This window comes from Lontra canadensis, unplaced genomic scaffold (genome assembly GCF_010015895.1).
Source record: "Lontra canadensis isolate GAN:19392208 unplaced genomic scaffold, GSC_riverotter_1.0 scaffold55, whole genome shotgun sequence".
NCBI classification, from domain to species: Eukaryota; Metazoa; Chordata; class Mammalia; order Carnivora; family Mustelidae; genus Lontra; species Lontra canadensis.
Window position 1 is genome coordinate 1,650,880 of NW_022631049.1, and position 22,059 is coordinate 1,672,938.

The following is a 22,059-nucleotide window of genomic DNA, read 5'->3' on the forward strand; positions in this document are numbered from 1 at the left end:
AATAAATTAAATCTTTTTAAAAAATCTTCTATAATTCTAGAATTATATTTCAAAAGTGTATCTAGAAAATATGGTTCAATGGAATAAGTAAACCTTTATTAAAAAAATCTGTTTTTACTCTTGTTTTCTTCTTACGCTGTGCTGTTTGGGAGTAATTTAACTCATCTACTCTTTCAAAAAGGACAATGTATAACAATTACAAAATTAGGTATATCCAAGGAAGAGAGGTTATACATAGTTTTGTGTTTTAATAGGATACATGCATAGAAATACCCACTGGTATGAATGACTAACCTGTACTCTGTGCCCAAGGCAGTGGTTCTTGGTGATGCCAAGTCAGTATACACCGATGGTATTCTGGGCGAGGGTCCAGTTTTACATCACATGATAACTATAGAATACACAGTAAATGAAAACAAACTTGATCACCTGATCATCTCTTAAAACTACAGGGTGGTGGGAGTTGTGCAAAGAATAAAGTAGACATGAAAAATATCCTGGCATTCTGCTGTTTCCACCACTGCCACCTTATGTTCCTAATACAGGAAGTCCAGAAGCTGGGTTGCTCTGGTGAAAAGAGAAAAGGCAGCTATTCCCCATTCATAGTGGGGAAAAGGGCAGATGAAAAAGATAAGGTCTATCTTTGAAGTCTAATTTTATGGGTTGATAGTATAGATAACTCTGATTTATAAATTGAAAAATCAAAGCAAAATTTTTTTTAAAGCAGATTTTTTTTAAACACTGAAAATAAAAGAAAGAACTAAACAAACAAATAAGCTCAATATCCATTTATATGTCTGTCAATCTGTCTATCCCTACAATAAATATTTACTGAGATACTTTTTAGCTACCCATTCATATACCTACCTTTAAAATAAAAGGGCTAGTTACCTTTTCTCTTGAATATTTCCCTAGTGTCCCAATATTGAGATATAATTTTGTTTAAGGCAAATAAAAGTAGTCTATTCTAAAAGTTATACCATTATTGTTAGCACATACTAAAAGAATTCCTAAAAGAGTCTTTGCTGGGCATCTTTCATAGCTTTCCAATAAGGACAAAATCCTCTCTAATATAGCAACTGCAGTTTACACACAATATGGAACGACTAATTAACCTTTAACCTAGAGCCATTAAAAAAATCTATTTCATTAAATTTACCCTGAAATCTGATAAATTAAAGTGATAATGTGTTGGTACCAGGTGCCTAAGAGGTATCCCCTGAACGAGCTAATACACATAATACAATTATGGACTATAGTCCATCAAAGATTAGTTCAATGTTAGTGAATATAAGACTTGTTCATTTTCCATTAGCATAATAATCATTTGTTACTCTACCTTAAAATGGTCCAGAAACCCTTTATCGAACTAAAACAGGTATTACTTAGACCAGTGATAAAATATAACTTGAAGATCCTAGAACTTTTGATTTCAGTAAGTCTATCTTCAATCCATTCTGTTTATGCTGTTTTTATTTTTATTTATTTATTTATTATTAACATATAATTTATTATTAGCCCCAGGGGTACAGGTCTGTGAATTGCCAGGTTTACACACTTCACAGCACTCACCATAGCACATACCCTCCCCAATGTCCATAACCCAACCACCCTCTCTCTACCTGTTTACGCTGTTTTTAAAGATTCTAATTATTCACTCTGACAATCCCTGCTTTTCCTCTGGAATCCTGAATAAAATTCAATTCTAAGGTATTTTTCCTTGATTAAATCATATGCAACTATTTCGTATCTACTGAGGTGTAACTTGCCATTATTCCTAAATTAGTGTGTGCTTATTTTGATGGCAAAAATGTCTCTTTTTCAGTTCCTCTCTGTGTGTATGGGTGTTCTCCAGAATGAAACTACAAGAGCCATTCCCATGGCTGTGTTATTTGCTAAGTGTTTAAGCAGATTTTTTTCCCCTCAACAAAGGCACGGACTGGCTCTTGGTAGTTCGGTGGGACAAACACCAGGATGGGGTGATATCTGACAGCTAGGTTTGACTCCCACTTGTACTCCTAATGGATGTGCTGTATTAGCAAATTATTTTGCTTTCCTGTACCAGTTTGTTCATCTACGAAATGGGATTGTTTGTTTTAAAGGAAGATATTTGTGGTAATTTAAGAAACAAGAATGAATTACAGCAAGAGATGAAACTGACTAGATTTTTATGGTATTTTACTAAAACACAGAATACCTTATTAGCCAATATATTTAGTTGTACTGACATTATAGTTCTGGCATATTGTATCACTCAGCTTCAGAAACCACTTACTATGAGTGTCACTGCTTATAAGAATGATGTACATGAATGAGAAACACAGACTTTTTTTTGGTAAAAAAATTGATGTTTCACTTCAATGACTTCTTCTAGTCATTCAAAATTGAAGTGGGCTGTGGACTCGGACTCTTTCCTCTGTTTCCTTTTGAATATTTTTCTGACATGCAATAGTCACTCAAGAGACAAAACTGTATTATGCGGTATAGTATTATATGGTGTAAATATTAACATGTAAATATTTACGGGAGAAAATTAGAAAAAAAGTCAACAGAATAAGAAGACAAGCCACAAACTGGGAGAAAATATTTGTAAAAAACATCTAATGGAGGCCTGTTATCCAAAATATACAAAGAATTCTTAAAACTCAATTACAAAACAACTTGATTAAAAAAATGGGCAAGGAGGGGCACCTGGGTTGCTCAGTTGGTTAAGCGACTGCCTTCAGCTCGCGTCATGATCCTGGAGTCCCAGGATCCAGTCCCGTGTTGGGTTCCCTGCTCAGCAAGGAGTCTGCTTCTCCCTCTGATCCTCCCCCTTCTCATGCTCTTTCTCTGTCTGTCATTTTCTCTCTCTCTCTCAAATAAATAAATATTTTCAAAAAATGGGCAAAGGGCACCTGGGTGGCTCTTGATTTCAGCTCAGGTCATGATCTCAGGGTTGTGAGATGGAGCCCTGCATTGGGTTCTATACTCAGCAGGGTGTCTGCTTGAGATTCTCTCTTCCTCTCCCCTCCCTCTGCCCCTGTGTGCACTCTCTCTCAAATAAATAAATAAATACACAAATCTCTAAAAAAATATGGGTGAAAGACCTCAATATATAGCTCATTAAAGAACACATACAGATGGCAAGTAAGCATATTAAAAGATATTCAACATCATATGTCATTAGGGAATTGCAAAAAACTAAAACAATGAGATATCATTACATACCTACCAAAGGCTAAAATGCAAAATTCTGGCCACATCAAATCCTGGTGAGAATGTGGGGGAATTGGAACCCTTATTCATTCCTGGTAGGAATGCAAAATGGTATAGCCACTTTGGAAGACTGTTTGGTAGTTTCTTACCAAATTAAACATACTCTTACTATTAAATTTAGCAATTGCGCTCCTTGCTATTTACCCAACTAAATTGAAAATTATGTCCACACAAATACCTTCTCATGGGTTTGTAGCAGCTTTACCCATAATTGTCAAAACCTGGAAGTAATCAAGGTGTCCCTTGGCAGGTATATGGATAAATAAATGGTGGTACACCCAGACAATGAATATTATTGAGCACTAGAAAAAATGAGCTATGAATCCATTAAAAGATTTAGAGGAAACATATAGGCATATTGCTAAGTGAAAAGAGTCAGTCTAAAAAGGCCACATAATTCTGGAAAAGACAAAACTATGGAGACAGTAAAAAGATCCAAATTAGCATGGAGGAAGGGATGAACACGCAGGACACAGAAGGTAATTTTAGGCAGTGAAACTAATCTGTATGACAGGACAGTGGTGGATACATGTAATTATACATTTGTCAAGGCCCTCAGAATATACAACACCAACAGGGAACCATTGGTAACCTTGTGTGGTAATGATGTTATCAGTGTAGGTTTATCAATTATAACGAATGTGCCACTTTGGTGCAGAGGTCAACAGTGGGAGAGGTTAAGCATGTGTGAGGACAGGGGATATATGGGAACTCTCTGCACTTTCCATTTAGTTTTGCAGTGAACCTATATCTAAAAAATAAAATTTATTAACTAAAAAAAAGGAGAATATTTTGTCCTTCCTTTTTGTCTTGCCCATCTTATAGAGAAGTGATCTTACAGAATTCTCAGAGTAAATAATTAATTGCAAATACAGTGGAATAATTTTATTCCTCGCTGTTAATATGATATTAAAAGGGCACAAAGATGCTAAGTAATCAACCCTTTTTAGGGACATTGAAAAAGGCTTCACAGGGGATGCGGTATCAGAGTTTTATGACTAAGGAATCTTGAAAGCTGGAGAAAGGAAATGGTGGTGGTTGGGGAAGAAACTTCTAGGAAGGGGAATAATCACAGGCACAGGCAGGGGATCTCATATCCATTCTGGAAGCAGTAAATGGTTTAATATGGTGAGAGTGCAGGATGAGATGGTGATGAAGCTGGAGGGGAAAAAAGGCCTTGGGATGAAGGGCCTCCTATGTTCACGTGGGGAAGTTTGGATTTAACCCTGGGGTCATGGGAAGATGGAAGCATTTTAGTCAGAGAAGCTTACATGATTAGAGTTAGATTGGAGGTTTAAGAGGAGGCAAGATTAGAAGAAGGGAAATCGTTAAACACGTCAAGGGTTATAATCTAGTAAATGTTGGAGTCAGGTTTATTCAAAGCCAGGTTTATTTGTTTACATAAGTCAAGGGATATGGATTGCAAGGGCAGTTTTGGGAAAATGGTGAAGATTTGGAAGGCTATAGAAACAAATGGAAGAAGTTGATCCATAGGATATAAAGGGATCACAAGGGGAATTTGGGTCCCTGATGAGGTTTGTAAATTGGAAGTGATAATGCAAACAGCTGTAGACTCTTCTCTAGTTGTGGCCTAGAAATAAAAGTGAAGGATAAAGAAGGGAGGATTGATCCAAGTTTGTGGATCCTTAGAGTGGGCTATTGTGGAAGGAAGAGGCAAAAATAAAAAGTTGACATGCCTGACATGCTACACTACAGGATTTAGGTTGGATGAGGAAAGTGACAAAGCCAGAGGGGCTTAAGGACTGATAGAAAAGGGTAGAAGTAAAAGGAGTATTTATACCCTTTTATATCTATGGATAGGTAACTTGCTGTTTTTCCTAAATTGTACACCAGACTTGGTGATTTTGAGATGGAGTGCTTCAGGTATTGAAAAAGGATGTATGCGTGAGTTGCTGAAGTGGAAATAAAGGTATTTAGAATTGTGGAAATAAAGCAACTGACAGTAAGAGGTGAGGTACAGAGGTAGACTATGAGACACTTTCCAAAGACCTGAATGTCACTGGAAGGTTTGATGGCAGTGAACTCCAAAAGATTCAGGGGAATAGTTGGGACTCAGGACTGTATAGATTAGAGAAGAGAGTTTTTGAGAAAACAGACGACCAAAGAGGATTCTATGTGGGTGGGAGCCCAAAATAACATGCTCAAGGCCCTGGTTGGTCCTGGGGGCCTGGACTTGGCTCCAGTCTGGTCAAAGCTTCCAAAGTATGGTTATGGCAGCTTTACACTAGCTTTTTAGATAAGTACTATGAAGTTGTGAGGCAATGATTTCTCTACCAGAGAGATCCTTAGCTATCTTTTTTAAACCGCAAGCTCTAATATTCTCATAAAACAGGCATCCAATATATCTTTTGATGATCAATGACTGCTCTTGTCACAATAAACAATGATATTTCTCTCTAGAGTTGCAAATACCTTAGCAATTTTCTATTTCTTAAGAGATTTTATTTATTTATTTGACAGAGAAGGGGAGGGAGAGAGAGAGCACAAGAGGGAGCAGGAAAGGGAGAAGCAGGGAGACCAATGTGAGATTGATCCCCGGACCCTGAGATCATGATCTGATCTGAAGGCAGATGCTTAACTGACTGAGCTACCCAAGCGCCCCAGTAATTTTCAAACAAAATAAGGATTTTGTTAAAGTGCTTTGTATTTTACTGTTTATGACAGCAGAGAGGAAGCATTCACCAAGTTCTTACAGCATGAGGTCAGTAATGTTCAAGAGAAGAGGTAAGATGGAAAAATTAGAATAGTCCAGTAGAGTTCAACATGCCCATACTCTCCCAGGACATGCTGACCTGGTCCCATGGGAGATGATAATATTTTCCCTTTCCCTTCTCTTAATCACTACCTGAGGTGGGCTATTAATAGTAATAGGAGTTATCTCAGGTATGTTTCTGGAGAAAAAAGTTGACAACAAGGAGCAGTATAGGGTACTTTGATGGGATATTAAGGAAATACATTAAGGAAACAAAACGATATCCTTTTGTAGAAATATTAGGTTACTAATTCAATGAATTAAGATTATGTTTCTTATTGTCTACTGAAAACCAGAAGTATTTCAACTTCAACCATAACTGACCAAGGATATAGGGAAAGTGTTTACTCTAAATTGATGTTTGTTAGAATGCATAAATATAAAAGGATGACATTTTTTGGTGATTTCTTAAAATAATGCAGCATTGCTCTAACCATAGGCCAGTTGCCTCAAATTCAGCACTGTGAGTTACTGACACCAGCGTTTAACAACCACCTCACTTACTGAAAGCAGTAAGGATTGGGAGAGGCCGTGATTATGGTAACCATTTTGGAGAACAGTAATAAGTGGTGTCTGTATGCTGCGTATTGGCTGGCCAGAATATTGAAACAACAGGTTTTACCATGTTTCAAGAAAGTGAATAAAGTTATGTTCTAAAAGTGGCAGTTCTGGGGTGCCTGGGTGGCTCAGTGGGTTAAGCCTCTGCTTTCGGCTCAGGTCATGATCTCAGGGTCCTGGGATAGAGCCCCGCATCGGGCTACCTGCTCTGCAGGGAGCCTGCTTCCCCCTCTCTCTCTCTGCCTGCCTCTCTGTCTACTTGTAATCTCTCTCTCTCTGTTGAATAAATAACATCTTAAAAAAAAAAGAAAAAAAATATATATACATTAAAAATGGCAGTTCTGTCAGGAAAAGAGTGGGGAGGATTTTCGGAGTTAAAAACAAAAGAAGTCAACAGCCAAACACACTGAGGACACATTCTGACAGTCCCAGTGACGCTGCTCTGTGGGAGAAAGGAGTTTGACTGATTCTTAGACCAACTGTCAATTCCATGAGTTGACAGAAATGAGCAGCAGTGTGAACAATGTGCCAAGGACACTCTCTTTAGTAATCACTGTTGTCAGTAAGGATAGCTGCCACAATGTCAGTTTTAAAGAAGAGATGGTGAATGTTAAAATGAGAAATAAAGATTCATAAGAATCCTAAGAATTCCTCAAAAATGGGAAAGATTCATAAGAACTCTGCAAAGTCAAAGAGAAGTCCTCATTTTCTCTCTTACAACAATGTGGATTTTTCTTATTTCCTAAATAGCAAATATGAAAATAGTGAGCAAATTCATATTACTGTTTAGATATCTAAGCTTTATAACTCTGACCTTCTGATTTGATCAGAATACTTCTTGTTCATTGATAGCTTTTTTCTTCTTTTTCCATTAAATTTAAAAGAAGACAACTGCTAGGATTATTGAAACAAAAACACCAAATAATTTGTTTTCAGAAATATCTAGTTGAACTTTTGCTAAACTTTTAAGAAAAGGAGGATATCCCTTCATATACTAGTCTACAAAATCTCAGTATTTATAAGGTCAATGTTAAGAATATCTGAAGCCTAGATTTTCTTTATTTTTTATCCTCTATATTCTCACACTAATATTTTATTAATATTTCTTCTTCCTCTTCTATGCCTTGTGTTCTTCCTGTTAACTAATCATAGTTATTCTGTCATATCTGATAACAGTTTAGGTATTTGAAAAAATGGATATATACATATAAAAGATTAAATTGGGACTCCTTTTTTTACACAATACACAGAAATCAACTCAAAATGGATTAAGGACTTATAGTAAAACCTGAAACTATAAAACTAGAAGAAAATATACAGGAAAAGCTTTTTGATTGGTCTTAGCAATGATTTCTAAGACTTGACACCAAAAGCATAAGCAATGAAATAAAAATTAGACAAGTGGAACTACATCAAGCTAGAAAGCTTCTGCACTGCAATGGAAACAACAGTATGAAAAGGGAACCAAGGGAGTGGAAGAAAATATTTAAACCATCTATTTGATAAGGGTTCTAAGCTCAAAATATATAAGAATCTCTTACAATGCAATAGCGAAAAGACAATCTGATTTTAAAATGGGCAAAGAGGGGGCATCTGGGTGGCTCAGTGGGTTAAACCTCTGCCTTCGCTTGGGTCATGATCTCAGGGTCCTGGGATCGAGCCCTACATCGGGCTCTTTGCTCAACGGGGAGCCTGCTTCCTCCTCTCTCTCTCTGCCTGCCTCTCTGCCTACTTGTGATCTCTGTCAAGTGAATAAATAAAATCTTAAAAAAAAATGGGCAAAGGGGTTGAATAGACATTTCTCTAAAGAAGATATACAGATGGCCACTAGGTATATGAAAGAGCGCTCAACATCACTAATCTCAGGAAAATGCAGATCAAAACCACAATGAGATACCATCTCACAACTGTTAGGATGGGTATTATAAAAACAACAACACAAAAGGTAAGTATTTCAAGGATGTAGAGAAACTGAAATACTTATATAACGGTAGGAATGTAGAACCGTTCAGCCACTAGTGCTTGAGGGAGACAGTATGAAGTTTCCCCTCAAATTAAAAAGTGAACATATGACAGAGCAATTCTATTTCTGGGTATATATCTTAAAGAACTGAAATCAGGATTTCAAAGCGATATCGACACGCCCATGTAGCATTATTCACGATAGCCAAGATATGTAAACAACTCAAGTGTTCATTGATAGATGAATGGAGGAGAATGCTATATTCATACAATGGAATATTATTCACAGATTTAAAAAAGAAAGATATCCTACCATTTGTGGCAATATGGATAAACCTAGATTACATTATGGTAAGTGAAATAAACCAGTCACAGAAGGATAAATACTGCATGATTCCACTTATATGAGGTGCCTAGTTAAAATAGTCAGTCATGGAAGCATAGAATAGAGTGGTGATTGTCCGAGGCTGAGGGGAGAGGGCAATGGGGAGTTGTTGCTCAACAGGTATAAATTTTCTCTTCTGCAAGGTGAATGAGTTCTAGAGATCCCTTGTACAACATAGTACCTATAGTAGACAGCATGGTATTCTGCACTTAAAATATGTTAAAAGGGTAGCTCTCATGTTAAATGTTCATATCACAAATCAAACACATAAAAAACAAAACCACAAAAAAACACAGGAAAATTGATGGAGGTATTGGGTATGTTTAGTAAGCTGACTGTGTTGATGATATGGGCATATGCATACGTCCAATTTCATTAAAATGCTCAATTTTTTGTATATCAGTTGTATCTCAATCAAACTTTTAAAAGATCAATGGCTTGAGGTAGGTTATATCGCCGAGAAAATCGTTCATTAGTTATATAGAAAGTGTGTTATATAATCAGTTGAGTAGTAGTAAATCAAATTGAATTTGATTTAGTGTTGGTGGAGAAGGAGACTCTAATTTCTGGGTGACTTTTACTATAAGCATAATTCCTCAGCCTTAATTCTCCTTTTCCACACAATGTGGTCACCCTTTCATTCTGATTCACTAGTCTTCTAGTCCATTGATTATCTCTTTCTGGACTATTTAAAATTTATCAGTGAGGTCCCAGAAAAAGCAAGCAGATAAATTGCTGTCTTGTGTGAGTTTGCACAATGGAAAGGGAATTCTTGTCCCTTTTAGGTTTAGTTTTAGGGTAGTGCTAGTCTCATTCTATTTACCATTTTATCATTACCTATGCACTTTCATATGGATTTTAGCTGGAGAAAATGATTCACTTTAGAAGTTGTGGAATAATTTGGGCTGGGAATAAAAGGGACCCTTTCCTCTCCATTTTCTATCATGAAGGGGGGAATATAACCACATTTTCCCTCAAAACTAATATAAAATTTTAGATATTTTGGGCAGTTGGGAAATCATATCCCTAATTGTTATTAGGCTTCAGTTTTGGTTCCTGGTCATTTAGATAACATTACCCTGGCTTTGATGATGGTGGGCCGAGGATCCAAGATGCCCTGCATCTTTCTCAGTGCAGGCACCACAAAGAGATTGCAGGTGACCACGGCTGACACGGGATTCCCTGAAAGTCAACCAAGCAGTTATTTACAGTATACATACAAAAGTTTGCCAAATAATTGTGTATACCTTCATTCATCATAAAGAGTGAGGTGACTAACCACTAGTCTTCCTCTTCTAAATCCCAAAGGACTCTAGAATAGAGCCACAATCAACCAAATGCCACAGGACGTGTAAACATGAAGTCTACCAGTGAAATGCAGAAACTTCTGATTCCCAGAAGCTGTTTACACCATTTATTTCCACTTTTCTGAGAACTACACATTGGAAGCCATTACCAATCTTGATAAATTTTAAAGCAGATTCTACTTGCTATTTTTTAAGATGTTTTAAAATTGCCATAGTAATACATGCTTGACAAAAACATTTAGAAATAGGTTAAGCATAAAGAAATGTATCTATAATCCCCCCTCTACCCAGAATTTTCTTTATATTAAAAAAAAAACAACTAAATGATTTAAGACACAAAGGACTTGAAGATAAATACTGTTATGGACTGAATTGTGTCCCTACAAATTCATATGTTGAAGTTTAGCACCCAATATGACAGTATTTGTAGATACTAGGGCCTTTAAAGAGGTAATCAAAGTTAAATGAGGTTTAAAGGTGAGGTCCCAGTCCAATGAGACTGGTGTCTGTATAAAAAGAGGGAGAAATTGGGGTGCCTGAGTGGCTCAGTGGGTTAAGCCGCTGCCTTCGGCTCAGGTCATGATCTCAGGGTCCTGGGATCGAGTTCCGCATCGGGCTCTCTGCTCAGCAGGGAGCCTGCTTCCCTCTCTCTCTCTCTCTGCCTGCCTCTCCATCTACTTGTGATCTCTGTCTGTCAAATAAATAAATAAAATCTTAAAAAAAAAAAAAGAGGGAGAAACACCTCGAGTGCACACACACAGAAGAAAAGTCACATAAGGACATGGTGAGAAGGTGACCATCTGCAAGCCAGGAAGATAGTCTCAACAGAAACCAGCTTTGCCGGCAACTTGGTCTTAGACTTTCAGTCTCCAGAAGTGTGAAAAAATATATTATCTGTTGTTTAAGCCATTTGGTCTGTGATACTCTGTTATGGCAGCCTTAGCAGACTAATAGAAATACCAAATTCTTTTAAAGTTATAAGAAAAAACTAGAGTTCCTGGGTGGTGCAGTCAGTTAAGCACCTGACTCTCTGTTTTTGGCTTAGGTTGTGATTTTGGGGTTGGGGGTTCAAACCCCACAACTGGCTGCGTGCTCAGTGTGGAGTCTGCTTGAGACTCTCTCCCTCGCCCTCTGCCCTTGCTGTCCCTTGCTCTTTCTCTCTCTCAAATAAATTAATCTTAAAAAAAAAAAAGTTATAAGAAAAATTTGAGGAATTCAGTTGTACCTTTCCAAGAAGAAATCTGGGTGTGTCATGCACTTTGAAGGAAGGAAGAGTAGGCTATGAAAAAAATTGTGCTTAGAATCACAGATTTAGTTTCCTGTGTGGTACTGTTAACTAAATAAACTGAGCAACACTTTTTCGTTCAGGGAAAGTTCCAAACCTTTCAGAATCTAATTTTACTCTTCCACAAAATGAAGTAGATACATAAATCTTTTAAACTGCTTTAAAAGTTATCAAGATTAATAATGGCTTTGAATATAATCATGGAAAGCAGAAATATAATCATGAATTTTAAAATCCTTTTAAAAGGAACCACTTTACTGGTTCCACAATCTGAACATCTGGGTTATTGCTGCCCTCTTTTGGTTCATTCAGGTTGGGCAGAGAAAATTTGAAGTGAAAGTAGCAATTTGAAAATAGGTTATTTAATTATCACTTCTTTGGCAAATCAAGTTTAGAAGTAACAGCAAAATAGGCCTCCACTGTAACATTGTTTCTTTGTCTATAGGTCAAATAATATCTTCTGAAGACAGAGTAAGTCTTGTGTAGGCAAAATGAAGTGAGGAAGAGGACATTTTTTTTTTCAGAGTACATAAGTATATGTATATATATCATTATATATATATATATATATAATGATATATATACATTAAAGGCCCTAATAAAGGCCCCAAGGAGTTCTATATTGTAGATACCTTTTAAGGACTAATTTACTGACATGTCTTCTCTCTTAAAATTTCTTATGGGATAGAAATCTAATCTCTTTTATTCTTATACATAGGAACTTTAAAAATGCTTTCAAAACTCAAAACTCAAAAAAAAAGCTTTTCAAATTTTTCTGCCTGCCTTCCTTTCTTTATACTCTATTTTGAATTTAGTTAATATGAAAAGCAGATAAATATCCCAAAGTCACAATAGTTGTGCATTTGAAAGAAATAAGCAGGTTATTTTCTGAAGGAATCTGTGCCAAGAAACAGAGAATGGAACACTGCTACAGATCAGAAGATAACTTTAAAAGCTGAAAAAATAACAAGGAGGCATACAAAACTTCTAAATTGCTTTAGAATTTATCACATTGGTAATGACTTGAACACTGCTACAGATCAGAAGATAACTTTAAAAGCTGAAAAAATAACAAGGAGGCATACAAAACTTCTAAATTGCTTTAGAATTTATCACATTGGTAATGACTTAAAAAGCATGGCTTTAACTATAAGCCAAAATCAATAAAAATTAAAATTGGAAGTCTTTATAAATGGGAACACTTCACTTTTTCTACAATTTGAACATATGAGCTTCTGCTCACATGGGAGCAAGCCTGGGGACAGTGATGTGGTCAGACTGATGATGGCTGGGATTTGGCTGAGAAGCACCAGCACTATTAGTCCCTCCTTCCGTGTTGTCTCCTGGCCCCACTCCAAATCTGGAAAGGACCAAAGGCAGCTTTGTATTTTTTTGCTCTAGTAATTACCTGTATGGTTGATTCAAGGATGTTTGGACCTCTGAACACAATACTGCTACTATGGGAGGTGACTAGACTACTAACTTTGACCAATTTTCTGTAAGGAAAAGCAGGTACCTCCAGAAGGATCTAGGGACAGCTAACACTTGATTATCATCTTAGGGTTTGGAATATGCTTTGAAAGATACTATCTAATTTGACCTTTACACCAATCCTACAGAGCAGATTTCAGCCCTGTTTTATAGGTGAAGAAATAGCTTCAAAGAAGTTAAGTGATTTGTCCAAGAGAAGTAAAGCTGGGTCTTGAGCCCAGGTCTTTCAGATTCAAAATCAAATGCTCTGAGAGGGATTCAAAAAGATTTTGATCATATTTCCAGAAAAAGCAAAAGAAACTATTTTAATTATTCTTACCTGGTAGTGCAAAGATTATTTTTCTTACACCATCAATATCCAAAGTTGCAAATGTTGTTGGCAGGCTAGAGAATAAAAGAGGTTATTTGTTAGTGACTGCTAAGTAATATGACGAGTAAATTAAATACTTTAGTTTTCTTGCTATGTGGCTCTGCATATAGGATATTTATCATATGAAAGTATTTTTTTTTCTGTTGACTCTTCCCTAAGCCTTTATACCCTGAAGTTTCAAGAGCATTTAAATTAATTTGTTTTTAGTATCTTCTGTTTTCAAGTAACCAAACTTCTTGGTTTTCTGCAGCTTACTTTCTTCCCCCTTCCTGTTAGTGCCAGAGAAGTGTATCCCAAATCCCGGAGTTTCTCCACCCCTCTGGCTAATAATGTCTATATTGTGTTTGCTGGAGAATGAAGAACATCATTCTCATTATCAGAGGACTACCTGGTAATACATGTCTATCAGATAAATGCCTGCTGTTCAAGATGATTATTCCTCAACCTTTTAAAACTATACTCAGCAATAAGCATAAAAACTGGCCTCCTATGAACGTAATTTTTTGAAATGTCAAAATAAATAAAATATCATGACTAGAACAAAATTAAAGCGACAGTAATTAAAAATATTTTCAAATTATACTTCCTCAAGATTCTGACATGAATCTTATCTGATATGAATCCTTATCATGGTGGTGTGTGGGAAGGGATGAGTGTGAGTGGCACGGAGTGGCCGGGCAGTCAAAAATAGTGAATTTTTTTTTCTTATTGACTATATTTTATATGAACTTCCAGCTAAAAATTTCATTATATTAATGAAACTTGAGCATTACAGAATCCTTAGGGAATGCTAAAATTTCCATGTAGTCGAAAAATTATCTTTTTAAGTACCTAATTGCTTTTATTTTTATTATTTTATTTATTATTTATATTTATTTATATATTTATTATTATTATATTTATCATTTTATTTTATTATTTTTGCAGCTTGGTCTTTCAAATATGAACCACTCATACCTTTTGGAATAATCCGATAAACATTAGCATTTTTTGATGACTTGAAACCATCATTAAGTTGTTTATTTGTTTGTTTTGAGAGAGAGAGAGAGAGAGCAGGGTCAGGGGCAGGGGAGGGGCAGAGGGAGAGAGAGAATCTTAAGCAGACTCCACCTTCAGCATGTAAGCCCAAGGTGGGGTACAATCTCACAACCCTGAGATCATGGCCTGGACCTAAATCAAGAGTTGGATGCTTACCTGACTGAGCCTCCCAAGAGCTCCCATCATTACTAACTTATTCTACTCTACTACACTAAAGTGACGTTGGGTCACAAGGGTGTGTTATGTATTGTTTTTACCTATAAACCATAACTCTACATTACACACTGCACTTCTTGTTTCTTTTTTCCCCCCTAGTTTTTTTCTGTGGCTCCCCTTAACACTAGACTCTGTCATCTGAGCACTTAAAGCTGACTTTAGGGGGTGCCTAGGTGGCTCAGTCATTTAAGCAGCTGATTCTTGATTTTAGCTCAGCTCATGATCTCAGGTTGTGAGATGGAGCCCCTTGTTGGGCTCTGTACTGGGCATGGAACCTGCTTAAGATTCTCTCTCTTCCTCTCCCTCTGCCCCTCCCCACACTCCCTCTCTTAAAAAAGAAAAAAAAAGCTGGCTTTAGGTTTGGGAACCAAGAACAGTAGTAATAATTATATTGTCATAATAATAATAATATGTTACTATTTTTAAAGAAACATCTGCATTACATCCATTATTTCATTTTAACTCTCACAACAATCCCATGAGGTGACAATTATCATCTCATTTTATAGATGAGAAAACAGACTCAGAGAGATTAAGAAATTTGGTCCAAATCTCCTAGCTACTAGGTGATGAAACAAAGATTTGAACCAAGATTTCACTAACTTTATGGCTGGTAATTAGATAAGGCCCTTAGATGGTTTGCTGTGAAGTGTTAGTATGTATACTTTGTAACATCTATTTTTGGCTACTCTGAGACCTCTTTTGCTTACTTTCTGATTCTTTGCTGTCTTTTAGAAAAACTAGATTAGATTATCATATCAATTTATGACTAGGTTATTTGGCCATGACTGTTACTATGTGATGAAAATAATTTCCAAGATACACTCTTGATAACAGCTATGTTCACTGTAGATGACCCACAAATATTGTGATTGGTAGTCCTAACTGATAATACTCCAAATCCAAATGTTTTTTTGAGTATCTCTCTGTCTAAAATGAAAGAGGTCAATTACATTCTTAATGCACCATATGTGGAAAGAGCAAAGCTAAATTGTTCTTGAGCTTTTTATATTTCTTCTTGTTCTACTATTAAGGAGCAATTACCTTTAAATTCTTCTCATCTTTAGACAGGTATAAATTTTGGCCAAGTAAAGGAAGCTCATTTAAACTTCTAAACCATTTTATTATAGCAAACTAACACATATAATAACAATGAGGAGGGAATGCATTACACTTCCCTTCTACTATATTTAAAGCCAATTTAAATCACCTTTTGAATCTTGCAGACAGGTTCTGTGATTTCTCAAAAGGTACTCATTTAAAAAGATTCTATTACAACAAAATATTTTATCATGCATTGTATCATGAGTGTCCTATTGCTAGACTGTGAAGCTTTTGTTTAAGTTCTGGAAAGCCATTTCCTTGGAACTGAGCACCTATTCAGTTTTCCTCTTGAGATCAGAATGTAATAGCATTTATACAATGACTGAGGTCACACAGTGTAATGACTTTAAGGGGGGAAAATAAACATTAGGAACTGATGGGCCTTAATGAGTGGTAAAAAATAAACTGAAAATAAAAATAGTACCAAAATTATATATATCACAGATGCTGAGATTAATTTAAATAATAGATATTATAACTAATTCTCTTCTAATTCTCTCTGCCCCCTCTCCCTTCTTTAAAATAAATAAGTAAATAAATCTTAAAAAAAAACCCACCCACAAATAATTCTCCTCTACAGATGAGGGCAACTAATATCAATTTCCTTTTCACTGTAAAAAAGAATAGCCAATTCAATTTTTGAGGTTAGCGAGAAGCACATTGATAGGCTTTTGGGATGTCCTCTGTATTCCACTTGAACTAGTACTGCCCATAGGGGCAGAAAAAAAAGCCCGTGCACTCACAGTACAGTAATATTTGCTTAAAACAAAATATTCTTTAAGAAAAAAAAAGATTTATTTGAGAGAGAGAGAGAGAGTGAGAAGTGGTAGAAGCAGAGAATCTCAGCAGATTCCCTGCTGAGTGTGGAGCCCAATGTGGGACTTGATCCCAAGACCCTAAGATCATGACCTGAGCTGAAATCAGGAGTCAGATGCTTCACTGTCTGAACCGCCCAGGTGTTTCAAGACAAAATATTCTTAATGAGAATGGTCCAAATCTAACAGTTTCAATAATAAATGGGCTTTGTTAGGAGTAGTAATATTGGGGCAACTACAGAAATATAATGTCAAGAATTCTAAATTCTATCAAATTGTGCAGAAGACTTATGGTTAATCTTAACTTCATACTTAAATGGCAAAATCATGGCGGTAAAGCCTTATCTCTGTCCTAGACCTGATGAGAGGTACCTAACAAATCTGGGAGGTTAGGAAGGCTGGCTTGACACTTTAAAAAGTTTTCTGGAATTTACTGATAAATTACTCACATAACAACTAGTAAGTCTCACATCTACTCTCTCTTCAGGTTCACATGAGCACCCATCAGAGTATAGTTCTGAACTAAACCATTATTTACTGTTGTCCCTGACAGTACGGAGGTGTGTTTGAATAGTGAATAGTTTATAGAGTAGTAGGGGTCTAAACAGGCAAACTATTGCTTAAAGACATGGCTACACATATTTCAACACCAATGTTTGGCATTCTTTGAGGATTTACAACTGATTATAGGACCTCCACAACTTTAGGAGTTGTGCCAGATCTTGGAATGTAGTTATTTTTCTATTTCCATGTTGGTAGTAAGAAACAATATGAAACACTACTTTTGAAGTATTTTTGCAAAGGAAAAAAAGAGTCTGAACGTAACCAAGCTTTTAGATCTAACTTCCACTCTGTAGAATATACTGGAAAAAGAGAGGAACAAGTTAACCATCACCACAAGGAAGTGATTACCCAAATCCATTCGTAAAGACAAATGATGTAGTTTCTTCAGCAAGTCAATGACATGACAAAAAAAGGAGGTTGGAGGTAAATGTTATTATGTAATAAAGATTTAACAACAAATACAGTGAATGGACATGACCGAAATTCTAATTCAAATAAAACATGTAAGAAGGCATTCTTTTTCTTGACATTTGGGAGAATTTTGAATATGATCAGGGTATCAGATGACAGTAAGTTATTCTTATTTATTTTGTTAGGTGAAAAATACCATTGTGATTACACAAGAGAATGCTACTATTATTATTACTTGAGATGTATACCAAAATGACATTGTAGAATTTGCTTTAAAATAATCCAAAATAAACAAAAACCCCCCAAAACAAAAAACACCAAACAATCTAGTACCTTGTCCCCTCAAAAAGGTGAGGAAGGGGACTGATAAAACAGTTATGGAAAAATGGTGATAGTTCCTCCTCCACGGAGGTTTCATTGTACTCCCTCCTTTTGTGCATTTTGAGAATTTTTTCTTTTTTAAAAGATTTTGTTTATCTGATCCAATTTTAGTATATGTGCTGCTGAAGCAAGCACAAGATTTTATTTATATGAGAGAGAGAAAGCACTAGAGGGGCAAGGGTCAGAAGGGTTCCAGGATTCTGGGATCATGATCTGAGCTGAAGGGAGACACTTAACTGACTGAGCCACCCAGATGCCACCCAAATTTTTAGAATTTTCATACTAGAATGTTTTTAAAATGAGAGAAAGAAGCACTATGAAGAGAAAGAGAAATAGAAAGAAGGAACTAGACATGGGAACTAAAGAGGTTTAGAAAGTTGCTTTGCTTCATTTATAACAAACCCAGGTGATTTATAAGGAAGATGAATTCCCATTTCAGATAGGAGCTAGACTTGGCAAGGAATTCTAATAGTATAATATTTCTTTTATTAGAGCAAATAATCCATAATAGAAAATGTAAGAAGAAAAAAAAAAAAGAAAATGTAAGAAGAAAGCATTTAAAACTTTGTTAAAGCAAGCCAAACCAACCCCATATATGAGATAGTAAGATTATTTTCATACCCTGGTTTCATAAAAACCCTGCCAAAATGGATCTGAGCATGAAGATCAATGTCCAGCACCTGCTTGAGATAGTCCTGCAAATATGAAAAACAATCACTTTATTTTCAAACATTCTAATACCAGACTTTCAAAACTTTACATGAAAATAAAATGAATTTGTAAGATTGAAATGAAAAGAAACATTTTAATGAAGTTGATTAACCTAAGGCAAATTCCTTCATTTCTTCATTCCCATCATTCACTTATTCTTTAATAAATACTTATTGAGTACCTAGTATATGCTGAGTACTAAACTAGGTATAGGGGGAAATAGGCTTGAACAAAGAGAAAATGTCCCTGCTTTCATAAAAAATACATTCTAGTGGAAGCAGTTAGATAATAAACCAAATAACTACATTACTTGATGGGTTATTGTTTCTCTTTTAATACAGAATTTTGTTTGAGAAAGGATGTTAACAAATAAGAAGCTTAAGAAGTTGTGCTATGTCAAGAGAGCCACATTATTCTCCTTAATGGACTTCAAGTAATGTACACATTTCTCAAGAAATCTAAATAAGTCAACTAAAATAAATAAATAAATAAATAAATAAATAAACAACAGGGAGGGAGTTCTAAACTAGAAAGTCAAGGGAGTTTAATTGTTTTTATCTGCCAACAAAAGTTACAACTAATCCACAGTGGTTTGATAAAACCTGACCTTTGGAAATGAAAGACAACATTGCCATGCAATTGGTTTTGTGGACATAAAGAAAAAAATTGCAGTCCTAAAAATTTCTCAACCCCTAGGTCTATTGCTGAGTTTCCTGTTCATTAATCTAAGAAACCCACTAAAAATTTAAATATTTCACAAGCTTGGGATACTTTTTTTAATATTTTATTCATTTATTTGACAGACAGAGATCACAAGTAGGCAGAGAGGCAGGCAGAGAGAGGGGGAAGCAGGTTCCCTACTGAGCAGAGAGCCCGATGTGGGGCTCGATCTCAGGACCCTGAGATCATGACCTGAACCGAAGGCAGAGTCTTAACCCACTGAGCCACCCAGGCGCCCAAGCTTGGGACACTTTATTTAAAAAATCTGTTCCCTTCTATTTCCACAACCTCCGCCAACTTGTATTATTCAATCATCTCGCTTGTATTGTTGAAATAGGTCTCTCTGCCAATAGTCCTGCCTTCTTCCAATTCATTCCCCTCATACCAGAAAGAGAGATCTCTTGAAAAAAAGTCTGATCAAGCCACCATATAATACATCAAAACTTCCTGTTTTCCAGGAAAAAGTCCCATCTTTTTAATATCATATCTATGATTCTCATATTTTCTAGCCCCCTTTTAACAATCATTGCTCTCTCATGAGGGAATCCTCTTCCTATCCACTCCCATTCCTCTTCCTCAATCTCAATCTCCCTCTCTTTCTCCCTCCTCACCCTCCTTTCTCTCTCTCTCCATTCTAGCAAGACTGTATCACTTTAAGTTTCTAAGACTTTCTTGCCCTCAGTCTCTGAAAATGCTTTTCCTTCCTTCTGGAATACTCTTTCTTCCTATGTTCATCTCTCCACCCCTTATCTCAGTCTCAGTCTTTTCTCAGCCTCCCCTTAATTCACAAGACTGGATCATAGATTGCTTATCTTTATTTTGAGGCTATATTAAGAGATGTAAATTTAGAGTTATATTTTTCTGATAAACCAATCCATTTAAATATATGAAATGTCCCTCCTAATATCTTGTAATCCTTTTCACCTTAATTTTCTCTGATATCGATAAAGCCACACCAGCTATCTTTCATTGTAACTTTTTTTTACTCTTTTATGTTCAGTTTGCCATGTCTTTCTATTTAAGGTGGGTCTTTTATTGCCATTTTTACAATCAAATTTTTACAAAGACAAATTATTGTCTTTTTACAATACAGATGACAATTTTTAATTGGAGGACTTAGTCCATTTACATTTAATATAATTTCTGCTGTATTTGGGCTTAAAACTATCACCCTACTATTTATTTTCTATTTGTCACTTCTGTTTTTATTTCATTTTTTCTTCTTTTGTGCTTTTTGAATTCATCACATTTTTATTATTTTAATTTCTCTATTAGCTTGTTACACATTCATTTATTATTATTTTTAGTGGTTATTTCAGAGATTACAATATGCATTCTTGACTTATTATAGTCCACTATAATTTGCTATTTTTATTACTTCCCATACAATGCATGAACCTTAAATCAGTTAACTCCATTCATTCCTCTCTGTTTTTTGTGATATAATGTACCATATAGTCTATATACATTTTAAGTATGTGTGTTTATATGTGTGTGTATATATATTTAACTATTATACATATTTCTATATATGCTATACAGACAAGATACACTCTATATTTATAATTTAATATACAATGTTTATATATAAACATATTTTAACCTCATAAGACATTATTATTTTATACAATCAACACCCATTTATCTTTAACCACATATTAACACTTTCTTTTGGTTTTTAATCCATTCTGCATTTCTGTACCTTCCACAATCTTTTTTTTTTTTTAAATTTAACTAATTTTAATTTAAAAGTTAAAAATATATTATGGTAAAAATGCAAACAGATAAAATGGTATAAAATAAAATTTTAGGCTCATCCTTCTCATCACCGCTAAGCTTGTCTATACATACACAAACATTTTTTTTTGAATGCGCATGAGAGAAAAATTTACATGCCATTTTGGAACTTGCTTTTCTACCCAAAGGAATATCCAGGACATTTCATGAACTACCACCTCCAATTTTAAATGGTTACATTATAATCAAAATACAGTAACTTAACGCATTGGTAGAATCTGATTTCCTATGTTCTGTCTCTCTCTCTTTCTTGTTTAAACAGCCAATATCTTTTTATTTCCTCCACAATCTTTCTGACTAAAAAAATTCCCTTTGGTATAGCTGTGCTCAGTTTTTATTTGGCTGAAAATGTCTTTATTTTATCTTCACTTTTTAAGGTACCTTCTTAAAAAAAAGATTTTATTTATTCATTTGACAGACAGAGATCACAAGTAGGCAGAGAGGTAGGCAGAGAGAGGGGGAAGCAGGCTCCCTGCTGAGCAGAAAGCCGGATGCGGGGCTTGATCCCAGGACCCTGGGTCGATGACCTGAGCCAAAGGCATAGGCTTTAACCCACAGAGCCACCCAGGCACCCCTAAGGTACTTTTTGTTGTGTATACAGTTCTACACCAGCCCTTATATTCTTTCATCACTCTACAAATGCTATGCCATTGCTTTCCGAGTTTCATCATATCTTATCATTTGTTAGTTTTATTTTTGGTCCTCTGGAGGTAATGTATCCTTCTGGCAAGACTTCTTCTTTGTCTTTGGTTTTCAGTGGTTTTGCTATGATTACTTGGGTATGTGTTTATTTGTTTGTTTTTTGTATTTATCTTGCTTGACATTAGCAGACTTCCTTGAATTTCTGGCCTGATGTCTTTCATTGGTTTTGGAAAACTCTGCCAATATCTCTTAAATATTTCTTCCGCTCACT

The 22,059-nt window shown here is 35.6% G+C and overlaps 1 protein-coding gene across 11 annotated transcripts in view; it reads right to left on the reverse strand.

The window, feature by feature from the left end:
- Window positions 1-22,059, reverse strand: part of GPHN (gephyrin) — a 620,897-nt gene that overhangs the window by 2,029 nt on the left and 596,809 nt on the right. For all 11 annotated transcript variants that reach the window (XM_032875167.1, XM_032875168.1, XM_032875169.1 and 8 more), the window contains 4 exons: window positions 18,540-18,613; window positions 13,339-13,403; window positions 10,015-10,118; window positions 295-391 (listed from right to left, as the gene is read on the reverse strand). In XM_032875167.1, the coding sequence (XP_032731058.1) occupies window positions 295-391; window positions 10,015-10,118; window positions 13,339-13,403; window positions 18,540-18,613 (340 nt within the window). The remainder of the gene's footprint in view (window positions 1-294; window positions 392-10,014; window positions 10,119-13,338; window positions 13,404-18,539; window positions 18,614-22,059) is intronic.